Source organism: Pristiophorus japonicus, chromosome 15 (genome assembly GCF_044704955.1).
Source record: "Pristiophorus japonicus isolate sPriJap1 chromosome 15, sPriJap1.hap1, whole genome shotgun sequence".
In the NCBI taxonomy this organism is placed as follows: Eukaryota; Metazoa; Chordata; class Chondrichthyes; family Pristiophoridae; genus Pristiophorus; species Pristiophorus japonicus.
Genome location: NC_091991.1, coordinates 104877157 through 104889790, shown reverse-complemented (window position 1 = coordinate 104889790; position 12634 = coordinate 104877157). Strand labels below are relative to the sequence as shown.

Here is a 12634-nt window from a genome sequence, read left to right as displayed (position 1 = left end):
TTGGGTTGTTTCATCATGCCTGACAGCTTTGATTGACATGAGGGACAACAGGTTTCCGAGTGCTTTTATTTGAAATGATGGTCGAAAAATCATTAGGGGAGAGTAACCATACCCTGGGACAGATTCTGCTTCATCACTGCAGGATGTTTTCTAAGTTTTTGTGGAATTTTACAGACTTATGATTCAGATGACAGGTGCACAATTTCTGTCATGGCTCAGGGCCACACATTCAAATTCTTTGTCTCAAATGGATTCTAATGGTGCTAGATATTTCTCGGCCAAGCAGACTGCCAGACTCCAAGTGCTCGTCATACAATTTCTGTGTGGCCCACCCACTTGTTCCGTTTTCTCTCTTGTTTTCTTTTTTTCTGTTTTCCATGATTGGACTTAAATGCAAAGCATTTTTGCTTTTTTCCTTGTGCAAATTCTATTGGAAAAACTATATAAAGCCGAGCTAACATTGTGCTTTGATGTGGATATTTACCTGTTAACAATGCCAACACAGACAAAACTGGGAAAGGGTCATTGAATGCAGACCACCTTGTAGAATTGCATTAGTCAGTTCAGGTTCAATTATTAACCGGATTAAAATCAATGTTTCCTTCTCTGGGTAATCCAACATCAATCACACATGATGTATTTAATTATGTTTTAAGAAATTACTTTTAATTATGTTCTATTTTGGATGAAACTTGAATGAGCCGTAGTTTTGGCAGCAATTGGGGGTCATTTTAACAATTGTAATAAGGGAGCGCCATCTTCTGGACAGTGCAAATTATAACACGATGTAAGTGATTCTTCTCTCGCGTGCCCTTTGAGCCCAGCCTTTTGAAGTTAACCTGCCGTACCGTTCACTAATGGAAGATTTGAGTTTAGCATTCGAAGTGAGTTTTTCTGACACAAACTCATGTACGTTATCGATGAGGTGCATCAAAATATGAATTGGCATGTTGTATTGTTGTATTGTATTGTCGACATCTTACTTTCTCCATATTTATTGTGTCAGCCGTGTATCACTCAAAGTACACATGGAACATGCAGCAAAAGAAAAAATAAAGTAAATGGAAAATTGAGCTGGGGAAGAGAGATGGAAATTCCTTCAATTGTAGGAAAGTGATCGAAACAGACCTTCCTTTAGTACAGCAGAGATAAGTGCAATATTCTAACTTGGCTTAAATCAGACCCTTATATAACTCTATACTGCAGCCAATCAGAAATCTATGGGACAAATTCTTTCTATTAAATCCCTCATCAACAAAAGCAGTTTATAGGATTCGTTGTCTATTATTTTTTTGTTTTCCTGGAGATATAGAGGGTGTTACTAAATTTTAGCCTCAATATTAATAATACATATGCATCATCAATAAGATTTAACTTTATAAATTGTTTTAATAAAACTGGCACACGGATCTACAATATGGCAGTCTTTCGTTGGGGTAGACACTTTGAGAACTGATTCTCCCTCCCCACATTGCACCTCCAGTATACTGGTCGTTCTGGGAGACACATGTCTTTTTGAAAATGTAGAATTTTGAATTTCCTTCTGAGCCAATGCAATATGCTGCACAGTTGAATCACACAGTGAGCAAGTCCACACTCCCAAAACAACTTCCAGGGACTATTATTCATATTGTCTATTACTAAATCTTTTCCCCAAACCGATTAATGCCACACGGCCTGCTCCATCTATCTTTACTGAATGCCATGCTAGCTGGATTGCAAATGGTTTCTAAGCTTTATTTTTCCAAACACTCCCCCACCCGTTGGCCAGTTTATTTTATCTCTTTCTCAAATGATTTGCCTTTTTTTGTTGTTGCAGGATTTGTTCCTCTTTTTTATTAGCTCACAAGGATGGCTGTTCCATCTGCACATTAGTGCAGTTGTGGATTTTTAAAAAATTGCATGGATATTTGTCAGCATGATTTGGGCATATTAGTACAGTTTCACATGCTTTACAACCAGAATCTCAGCTCCTTCATTTATTTATTTTACCTCTCGTTAATATCACGAGTTGTCCCTAATGCGAGGTGGCAATAATTGAGCAGTATTTCACATTTGAACTTGTATATTCACTTGTGTTTGAATTTGAAGCACTTTCTCTAATTTGGGAAGTTTAGTATTGGACTTTGTTGCATCAACTGCAGCTGTATGCTCTCTGTTGCCTGTGGCTAGAAGTGTGGTGCCTCCCCCTTTATCACAGGTGTGCTTTGTGCAAAATCTGTACACCTTTCCAATAGAGGAGGCTTCAGCTGTTATCTACCATCCAGGCAGAGTTGGGAAATACCCAAACAAAGAGATCATTCAGGGCAGCCAACAAATCCAGCCACTTGGACCACACTCCTCCAACTGCACATCAAAGGTTCAGTCTTCAATGGCACATTGAAATTTTAAAAATCGGGAAAAGTTTTAAAGTTAAGGTAAAACAAGCTAAGTCAACATCCAAGTTTTGAACCAGTCGAACCCAGCTTTCTGCACCACGCCCATCTTGTACTCTGCTCTGCTGCCTTCAACCACTGCCAGCTACTTTCTGTTCAGTAACCAAGCTCGCATAGAAAATATCCTGTAAGCTGGTGGTTTTCAAGCTTTTCTTAAAAATATCAACATACACCTGGATAAGACAACTTATTGCAGAAATTCTAAAACAGACGGACAGAAATCACCTCGTTCTGTTCAAAGGGAAATCACCAGATCTGCCCCTTTAATCCTACAGCTCAGGAAAGTTTCAGATGACCCAGAATCCAGGGTAAGGCTCCACATTCACAGGTCACTTTGTTTGTTGTCCAGTTGAACCTTATATAGCCTTGGGTACCATGACCAGCATGTTTAGAAACATGTTAGATTGTAGTAATCCCCCCCACCTCACCACCGTGCTGGTGGCTCATGCTCTGACTGGATTCCTCCTTTCACACTGCGGCTCATTTCACTGCCTCCATTTCTTTTAGGGCAAAAAATATCTTGTGTCTGAAGTTTTTTCAGTATTGAATGATCTCTGCGAGCTCACAGTATTTTGGTTTTGGGAGCCTTCGCTGTTATGGCTGTAGATTGAGTTCAAACAGGACAGAATTGAACTGTAAATTATTTGACAGAAGCAAATTACTGCGGATGCTGGAAATCTGAAATAAAAACCAGAAAATGTTGGGATCACTCAGCAGGGCAGGGAGGCAGCATTTGTGTAGAGAGAAACGGAGAAAGGTCATCGACCTAAAGCCTTAACTCTGTTTCCATCTCCGCAAATGCTGCCTGACCTGCTGAGTGTGTCCAGCATTTTCTGTTTGCAAATTGTTTGAGTCCCCATTGTGACCAAAACAATACAGATTTATGCAGTAAGCCGACAGCTACATTTAATTGCAAAGAATCTATGAAAGGGTGGAACAAAAAGGAAACCATTCAGCTCTCCCACTGACCGATCTGCTCGGTCATGAACTCGACTCATGGCATCTCTCGAAGAAAAGTTCTGTAAAGGTACGCCCTGGCAACACCCAAAAGATAAACTCCACAATACACATCTTTCAACTGTGACTATTTGCTTTCCTTGGCCTGATGATTCTGTGTTCCCAGCAGCTCAGGGACCAGCATTTGATTTTTGCCTGTATTTATTCATATAGCCCTCAGTCGGGTTCCCATCCAGATATTGTGTTTAAAAGTTCTAGATCAGTGCATGAAGGGATGCAAGAGAAGTTAAATAACCAACATTTACTTACTCCTCATTGATGTGGAGGACAGTGTATCCATAGGTCTTTTCTTGTGTGTGGGAAAAACCCGCAGGCTTTGATGGGCTCTTGCATGTGTGAAATAATGTCCCGGATGTGACCATCACAGGCTAGCATATTCTGGTCTGCAGGTGCATAGTCGCTAGTGGATCTTTAAATAACTTGTGGGACAGCAAGTTAATTAAGGGGTGTGAAAGTAAAGCTCTTGTGTTTGATTTTTACATGTGAAGTTGATCCAAATGACTGGGACATCAGATCCAGTTACAAATTCGGAAGCTCTTTCTCATTGTCTGGATTCACATGTAAACACTGGCCACTTGTCACAATATTAAATGACAGTTGGTCCCAGAGGAATTGTCATCATCATAGGCAGTCTCTCGGAATCGAGGAAGACTTGCTTCCACTCTAAAAGTGAGTTCTCAGGTGACTGAACAGTCTAATACGGGAATTACAGTCTCTGTCACATGTGGGACAGACAGTGGTTGAGGGAAAGGGTGGGTGGGGAGTCTGGTTTTCTGCATGCTCCTTCCGCTGCCTGCGCTTGTTTTCGGCGACGAGACTCGAGGTGCTCAGCGTCCTCCCGGATGCACTTCCTCCACTTAGGGCGGTCTTTAGCCAGGAACTCCCAGGTGTCGGTGGGCATGTTGCACTTTATCAAGGAGGCTGTGAGGGTGTCCTTGTAACGTTTCCTCTGCCCACCTTGGGCTCGCTTGCCGTGTAGGAGTTCCGAGTAGAGCGCTTGCTTTGGGAGTCTCGTGTTGGGCATGTGGACAATGTGGCCTGCCCAGCGAAGCTGGTTGAGTATGATCAGTGCCTCGATGCTGGGCATGTTGACCTGAACGAGGACACTAAGGTTAGTGCGTCTGTCCTCCCAGGAGATTTGCAGGATCTTGCAGAGTTGTACTCGCGTCGTAATCAGAGAAATTGTACTTCACGACAGAGTTATTATCTTCACGAGAGGTGAAGGGGAGTACATTGGGAGGAAAATAAAAGGAGGACAAAAAGCCCAAGAGATTTGAATCCCGAGTGCTGTGAGGCTTGCCGTGCTATTGATAATTGTGAAAAGCTCTTTGAATAATAATGGAATATATAATTTGAAAGGTCATGGTAAAAAATCAACACATTATGACACACTCCCATCATAACAGTCAATGATAATCTTTCCAAGAACCTGTTTCCATCTCCACATATACTGGCTGACCTGCTGAATGTTTCCTGTTTGCAAGGCTATTTACACATCAGTCTTTTTAGTGGTCATTATATTCATGCAATCACCTTTTGTAAGCTGGACTCTTCGTGAACTTGAGATATATTTTATTAATGCCAAAGTGGAAATTATTCAGAGTGGTGGGTGACTCCCTTGCTGTACTGCTGTTTTTATACGAGCAGCTCTCAACCTGTGGTGTGATTTAAGAAAAATTAAATTACAGAAAACTGCTGCATCCACAAGATTGCAAGCAATTATTTGATAAATATTCCATCTTTGAAAATCTGATTGTTTGGTAAGATTAATCTCTCTCTTAATGAGCAAAGCCAGTCAGCTGAGCAAAACAAAAACCGAACGTACTTCCTACCCCACTCGCCTTGCCGTATTATTTGGTCGGAAATGCAGTGACTTCCCACCCACATCTCTTCAAAATTAAAAAATTCCACATGTACAAGTTATTAATCCTGCCTCAGTTTTCCATTACTAACTGCAGTGTCTTCTGTTTGGCTTCAGGCGGTTCAGTAGCTACCTGGAGACGCTTGTAAGAGATATTTTGGTGCCTAATCTGCTGTGGCATGCTGGGAGGACAGCAGCTGCAATCCGTACGACTGCTATATCCTGTCTGTGGGCTCTGCTGCATAGCAAGATGATTACACTGGAACAGGTAAATCCCAGAAGGGTCAAAAATTCAAAAACAAGCCAGCTCAAAACCAGACAAATATTAAATAATCTTGTCGGGGAAAGCTGTAGACACGTCGCCTATTAATTTCACAAAGTTAGTAATGCATTAATTTCAAACATGCTAACATTTTCGGAGCCTTACTCAGGCTTTCAGTGCCATGAAATCCAAGTAGAAAAGAACAGATATTGATTCCAGTGGGAGTTGTCTGTCATATCTTCCTCCACATTCCTTCATTCTGTAATGGCTGTCTCAATCATTATCCACTGTGTGTGCTTGTTACATCTTTTTCTTTTTACTCTTGCTTTCTCTTTTCTCTCTCTCTCGCCCCCCGCTTCTGCTCCCCTGTGACAGCTTGTGTCTATTCAGTTGTTGTGTGCCTGTATTTTTCCACCTTTTACTTCCGTCTCCCCCATTGTAATAATGACTTAATAATTCAAAATGTCAATAAAATGAACTTCCCTAAACCATGGACACTTAAAATAGAAATTAAAATACGTCGATATTTTTATGTTCTCTTTCACATCTTAAGAATTATGAACTTGCGCATAAATGAGAGATGGGTTTTTCTTAAGACATTGCTCTCAGTGTCAGCTGTGGCTCAGTGGGTAGCACACGTGGCTCTGAGTCAGAAGGTTGTGGGTTCAAGTCCACTCCAGGGACTTGAGCACAAGAATCTAGGCTGGCACTGCAGTGCAGTACTGAGGGAATGCTGCACAGTTGGAGTTGCTGTCTTTCAGATGAGATGTTAAATCAATGTCTGTTCTCTCAGGTGGATGTAAAAGATCCCATGGCACTATTTCGAAGGAGAGCAGGGGAGTTATCCCCGGTGTCCTGGCCAATATTTATCTCTCACCCAACATAACAAAAACAGTTTTTCTGGTCATTATCACATTGCTGTTTGTGTGCAAATTGGCTGCCTCGTTTCCCACATTACATCAGTGACTACATTCCAAAAGTATTTCATTGGCTGTAAAGTGTTTTGGGACATCCGGTGGTCGTGAAAGGCGCTATATAAATGTAAGGAGAATGCAGCAGTCCTTTTTTTGTGTGTGGAATATATTTTCTAGAATGTAGTGCCAAAAATTGTTCAACTCAGTTGCTTTCACCTCCTGAGGAAGACGTTTTGTAACTGATTTCTAACCGAGATTAAGTTGTGTGGGATTCCTGGACAATTATCTGTCTCTGGTCTCTAGCAGACACGATCTCCTTCAGTTTCAGTCTCTTCAAACCCTTAACCAGCTCACACTAAACTATGTCTTGCATTCCATACCTACATCTTGAAGTTCACCTCTGCATATTAGCATCTAATTGTTTAATGTCTCGGCAGTTAGCAATAAAACTGCACCTGGTGTTTGATGTTTCCATTAAAATACTGGACATGTGAAAGGTTTGTACACTTGCATTTTACAAGGCATTAGAGTTGAATTCACGCATTTTCCTTTACCCCCAACTTACATGGCGGCACATTTTTCCCCTAATACAAAAACATTGATATTAAAAACCTGTGCAGGCAGATTTGCCTGTCCGCCCGAAGTGTGTTGTTGCTGTGTAAGCTCAGGAGCGTTGGGATTTCCTGTTCTGGGCCACTCACATGGCACAGGGGCACCCCTGCCAGAGAGCCTGGTGCGAGCAAAATGGATAGGAACTGTAACACTCTCTCAAGTCTGCAGCTGAATTCAGGCCTCCAAGAGATGGAGATCAGCTGCAAGAATGTCCCAATTCATTGTGAACATCTTGAGGGTGGGGAGGATTGGGAATTAAATGTACAAAAACAACATCTTGCTTTCCTGCCTTTGTCTGCCCCAGGGATACCCACAGACCTTCCACTCATCAAGCAGTCCAGAGCAAGCCACACTGCCAGACTTCACGGCCCATCCTTGCACTTCAGTTTTATAGCTGCAGTTGGTCTGTGCCTACTGAAGGCGTCCAATTCCATCTCCTCTGGGAATTGCAGGGTAATGTAAAAGTGGCGGACACCCTTACTCCTGGGAAAATGGGCATTCCCCAGGGCCAAGGGTCAGGGACACAGGCATTCCAGAGTTGATTGTTGAAATATCCAAACACTTGGGATCATGATGCATAAAATCTTTTATATTCCTAACCAAACATTTTGCCCCTAAATATCCATCCAAGACGGATTTTCCTTCTTGCCGAGCTGCAAGTAAATAATCTTTGAACGGGGATCAAACCATGTGGCTTCAGGAGAATGTTCCCAGTGCAGAGTACATTTTGAAGTGGGCCAGTTTCAGGCCCCCAAACCACTTCAGTAAAATTTGGTTAAAATCCTGGCATAGATTGAGGGTTCATTGTTGGAGATATAACATTTACATGAAAGCCATTTGATTATTAGTTCAACATCTAATGGAAGTGTAGATTGGGTGTAATTCTAAGAGATTCATTTCTGCTTCACATATATCCTGAAAAATGTCTTGCTTTCATTCAATCATGCATTTGCATGATCTAGAAAAATAGCTTCCGATGTTCCTGCTTGTTAACTCGAATATCATCCAGTAATTTGCTCATCAGTCCTAAGCAATGTAAAATAAAGCAGAGGAAACCTTGCTGATTAACACAGATGGTGTATACTGACCTTAATGGTGGTGTGCAAAAGAACATAGCAGCAATTAAACATCCTTCCATGCATCAGCTGGTTTAAAAATACATCTGTATCATAATGTGTATTGGCATAAAATATTAACTACAGCATTGTAGGCAAATGCCAAATTAGTTTTGTTTCAATCTATTGTGTAAAGTGTTATCCTGGTAGAACATACTCTTCAGCAACATGATCCAATGTTACTTGGAGGATCTGTGCAGCTGATAATATACAAGATAGTTATGGATGAGGAACATAGAAACATAGAAAATAGGTGCAGGAGTAGGCCATTCAGCCCTTCGAGCCTGCACCACCATTCAATATGATCATGGCTGATCATGCAACTTCAGTACCCCATTCCTGCTTTCTCTCCATTCGCCTTGATCCCTTTAGCCGTAAGTGCCATATCTAACTCCCTTTTGAATCTATCTGACGAACTGGCCTCAACAACTTTCTGTGGTAGAAAATTCCACAGGTTCACCACTCTCTGGGTGAAGAAGTTTCTCCTCATTTCGGTCCTAAATGGCTTACCCCTTATCCTTAGACTGTGACCCCTGGTTCTGGACTTCCCCAACATCGGGAACATTCTTCCTGCATCTAACCTGTCCAGTCCCTTCAGAATTTTATATGTTTCTATGAGATCCCCTCTCATTCTTCTAAATTCCAGTGACTATGGCCCCAAGTTTCGTCCCGCGGCGAAAACGCCGCACCTCCGAGCTGGGCGCCTGTTTTTCGCGCCGAAAACTGCGCCTAAAAAAAAGTCCGATATTCTCGAGCTCCTTGGAGCTTGATGTCTGCTTGGCGCGGCGCGCTCTTCGCAGCAGGGGGCGGAGCCTAACACTCGCGCCGATTTTCTAAGTAGCAGGGGGCGGGTACTATTTAAATTAGCCTTCGTGGTGCCGGCAACCCTGCGCATGCGCGTTGGAGCGTGCGCGCACGCGCAGTCTCACACAAACATTGGCACTCGGCCATTTTTTAAAATACTGCAGAAAAAGTGAAGATTTGTTTCTTGGACCCCTGCAAAGGCTTGTAATTTAATTTTTTTTTGATATTTCTGTGTGTGAGGGAGTGCTTTTAGCAGCACTGCTGAATAAATCACCTGCTGAAATCAGTGAGTTCAGCTTTTCACTGCTAAACTTGCAGAATCGGTGCTGCATTGGTGCATGCAAATTAAGGACTGTGTGTTTGGAGAACTAAGAGTGCCAATTCAACTTTGCAATAATACGTGGTGTGACAATGCAGCATCCATTCTGCAAATTTAAATATAAAACTGTCGATGTGGCTGCCTCTCCTTGTCCAAATGGCCTCCGTCCACCTCACAGCTCGAAGGCTGCTGCTGTATCTTCGGCTGCCGTTGAGCCACTGACGCCGCCCCTAAAGCGTGGCCGAATGGCCTCAAGAACCTTAATGAGCTGCGTGTGTCCTACGTTGATTCTTCGGCTGCCGGCCAGCCACTGACGCCGCTGCTATCTCGTGGCCGAATGGCCTCGGGTCCGTCCGGTGCTGCTTCTTCGCGGCCAGCCACGAAGAGAATGAAGGCCTGCCTCAAGCACTGCAGCTCAGCTCGAAGCTTGCTGCCGCTGCCATCGAGACACTGACGCCACGCCGCTGCCTGTCTCCAACATGAAACGCCTGCCTGAAGCACAGCAGCTCGAAGGTTGATACTGTTTCACACAGGTAGGAACATGGTTTATTTAATCATTTCTTTGCTTATAAATTTTTATTCAGGTTGGATTTATTTGTATAATATTTGTATAAGTATAACTAAGGATTGATTGTAGAATTTAATGACTTCCCATCTCCCCCCACCCCCCCCCCCCCCACCTCGTTCCCTACGCCTAATTTGTAACCTACGCCTGATTTTCTAAAGTGTAGACAACGTTTTTTCGAGCGTACAAAAATCTTCACTTACTCCATTCTAAGTTAGTTTGGAGTAAGTTTTCACTCACGAAACTTTGAAATCAGGCGTAAGTGGCCGGACACGCCCCCTTTTGAAAAAAAATTCTGTTCCAAAGTGAAACTGTTCTAACTGACTAGAACTGGAGCAAACTAAATGTCGAGAATTTCGATTTCTAAGATACTCCGTTCTACACCAGTTGCTCCTAAAAATCAGGAGCAAATCATGTGGAAACTTGGGGCCTATAAGCCTAGTCGATCCAGTCTTTCCTCATATGTCAGTCCTGCCATCCCAGGAATCAGTCTGGTAAACCTTCGCTGCACTCCCTCAATAGCAAGAACGTCTTTCCTCAGATTAGGAGACCAAAACTAAACACAATATTCAAGGTGTGGCCTCACCAAGGCCCTGTACAACTGCAGTAAGACCTCCCTGCTCCTATACTCAAATCCTCTCGCTATGAAGGCCAACATGCCATTTGCCACCTTCACCGCCTGCTGTACCTGCATGCCAACTTTCAATGACTGATGTACCATGTCACCCAGGTCTCGTTGCACCCCACCTTTTCCTAATCTGTCGCCATTGAGATAATCTGCCTTCCTGTTTTTGCCATCAAAGTGGATAACCTCACATTTATCTACATTATACTGCATATGCCATGCATTTGCCCACTTACCTAACCTGTCCAAGTCACCCTGCAGCCTCTTAGCATCCTCCTCACAGCTCACACTGCCACCCAGCTTAGTGTCATCTGCAAACTTGGAGATATTACATTCAATTCCTTCGTCTAAATCATTAATGTCTATCATAAATATCTGGGGTCCCAGCACTGAACCTTGCGGCACCCCACTAGTCACTGCCTGCCATTCTGAAAAGGACCCGTTTATTCCTACTCTTTGCTTCCTGTCTGCCAACCAGTTCTCTATCCACGTCAATACATTACCCCTAATACCATGTGCTTTAATTTTGCACACTAATCTCTTGTGTGGGACCTTGTCAAAGGCCTTTTGAAAGTTCAAATACACCACATCCACTGGTTCTCCCTTGTCCACTCTACTAGTTACATCCTCAAATAATTCTAGAAGATTTGTCAAGCATGATTTCCCTTTCCTAAATCCATGCTGACTTGGACCAATCCTGTAACTGCTTTCCAAATGCGCTGCTATTACATCTTTAATAATTGATTCCAACATTTTCCCCACTACCGATTTCAGACTAACTGGTCTATAATTCCCTGTTTTCTCTCTCCCTTTTTTTAAAAAGTGGGGTTACATTAGCTATCCTCTGATCCATAGAAACTGATCCAGAGTCCATGAAATGTTGGAAAATGCCCACCAATGCATCACTAAGGTCATTCAGCCCCTCTGAGCATAACCACCTGAATGACCCGACAGTTCTTTTACATCCAGCTGCTTCCTAAATGATTCCAGACATTTTGCATCCACTATCCTACCTGGAAGTCCATTACACAACAACATAAAAAATTAGGAGCAGGAGGATGCCATAGAAACATAGAAAATAGGTGCAGGAGTAGGCCATTCGGCCCTTCGAGCCTGCACCACCATTCAATATGATCATGGCTGATCATTCACCTCAGTACCCCTTGCCCGCTTTCTCTCCATACCCCTTGATCCCTTTCCCTCTTGAATATATCCAATGAATTGGCATCAACGACTCTCTGCGATAAGGAATTCCACAGGTTAACAACTCGCTGAGTGAAGAAGTTTCTCCTCATCTCAGTCCTAAATGACTTGCCCCTTATCCTAAGACTGCGTCCCCTGGTTCTGGACCTCCCCAACATCGGGAACATTCTTCCTGCATCTAACCTGTCCAGTCCCGTCAGAATCTTATACGTTTCTATGAGATCCCCTCTCATCCTTCCAAACTCCAGTGTACAAAGGCCCAGTTGATCCAGTCTCTCCTCATATATGTCAATCCAGCCATCCCTGGAATCAGTCTGGAATCTTCACTGCACTCCCTCAATAGCAAGAACGTCCTTCCTCAGATTAGGAGACCAAAACTGAACACAATATTCCAGGTGAGGCCTCACCAAGGCCCTGTACAATTGCAGTAAGACCTTCCTGCTGAAATCCCCTAGCTATGAAGGCCAACATGCCATTTGCCTTCTTCACTGCCTGCTGTACCTGCATGCCAACTTTCAATGACTGATGAACCATGACACCCAGGTCTCGTTGCACCTCCCCTTTTCCTAATCTGCTGCCATTCAGATAATATTCAGCCTTCATGTTTTTGCCACCAAAGTGGATAGCCTCAATTTATCCACATTATACTGCATCTGCTATGCATTTGCCCACTCACCAAACCTGTCCAAATCATCCTGCAGCCTCTTAGCATCCTCCTCACAGCTCACACCGCCACTCAGTTTAGTGTCATCTGCAAACTTGGAGATATTACACTCAATTCCTTCATCCAAATTATTAATGTATATTGTGAAGAGCTGGGGTCCCAGCAATGACCCCTGCGGTACTCCACTAGTCACTGCCTGCCATTCTGAAAAGGACCCGTTTATCCCGACTCTCTGCTT

At 43.2% G+C, this 12634-nt stretch overlaps 1 protein-coding gene across 2 annotated transcripts in view; it reads left to right on the top strand.

Moving 5' to 3' along the window:
- Positions 1-12634, top strand: part of LOC139280937 (dynein axonemal assembly factor 5-like) — a 111692-nt gene that overhangs the window by 80724 nt on the left and 18334 nt on the right. For both annotated transcript variants that reach the window (XM_070900750.1, XM_070900751.1), the window contains exon 10: positions 5431-5581. In XM_070900750.1, coding sequence (XP_070756851.1) covers positions 5431-5581 — 151 coding nt within the window. The remainder of the gene's footprint in view (positions 1-5430; positions 5582-12634) is intronic.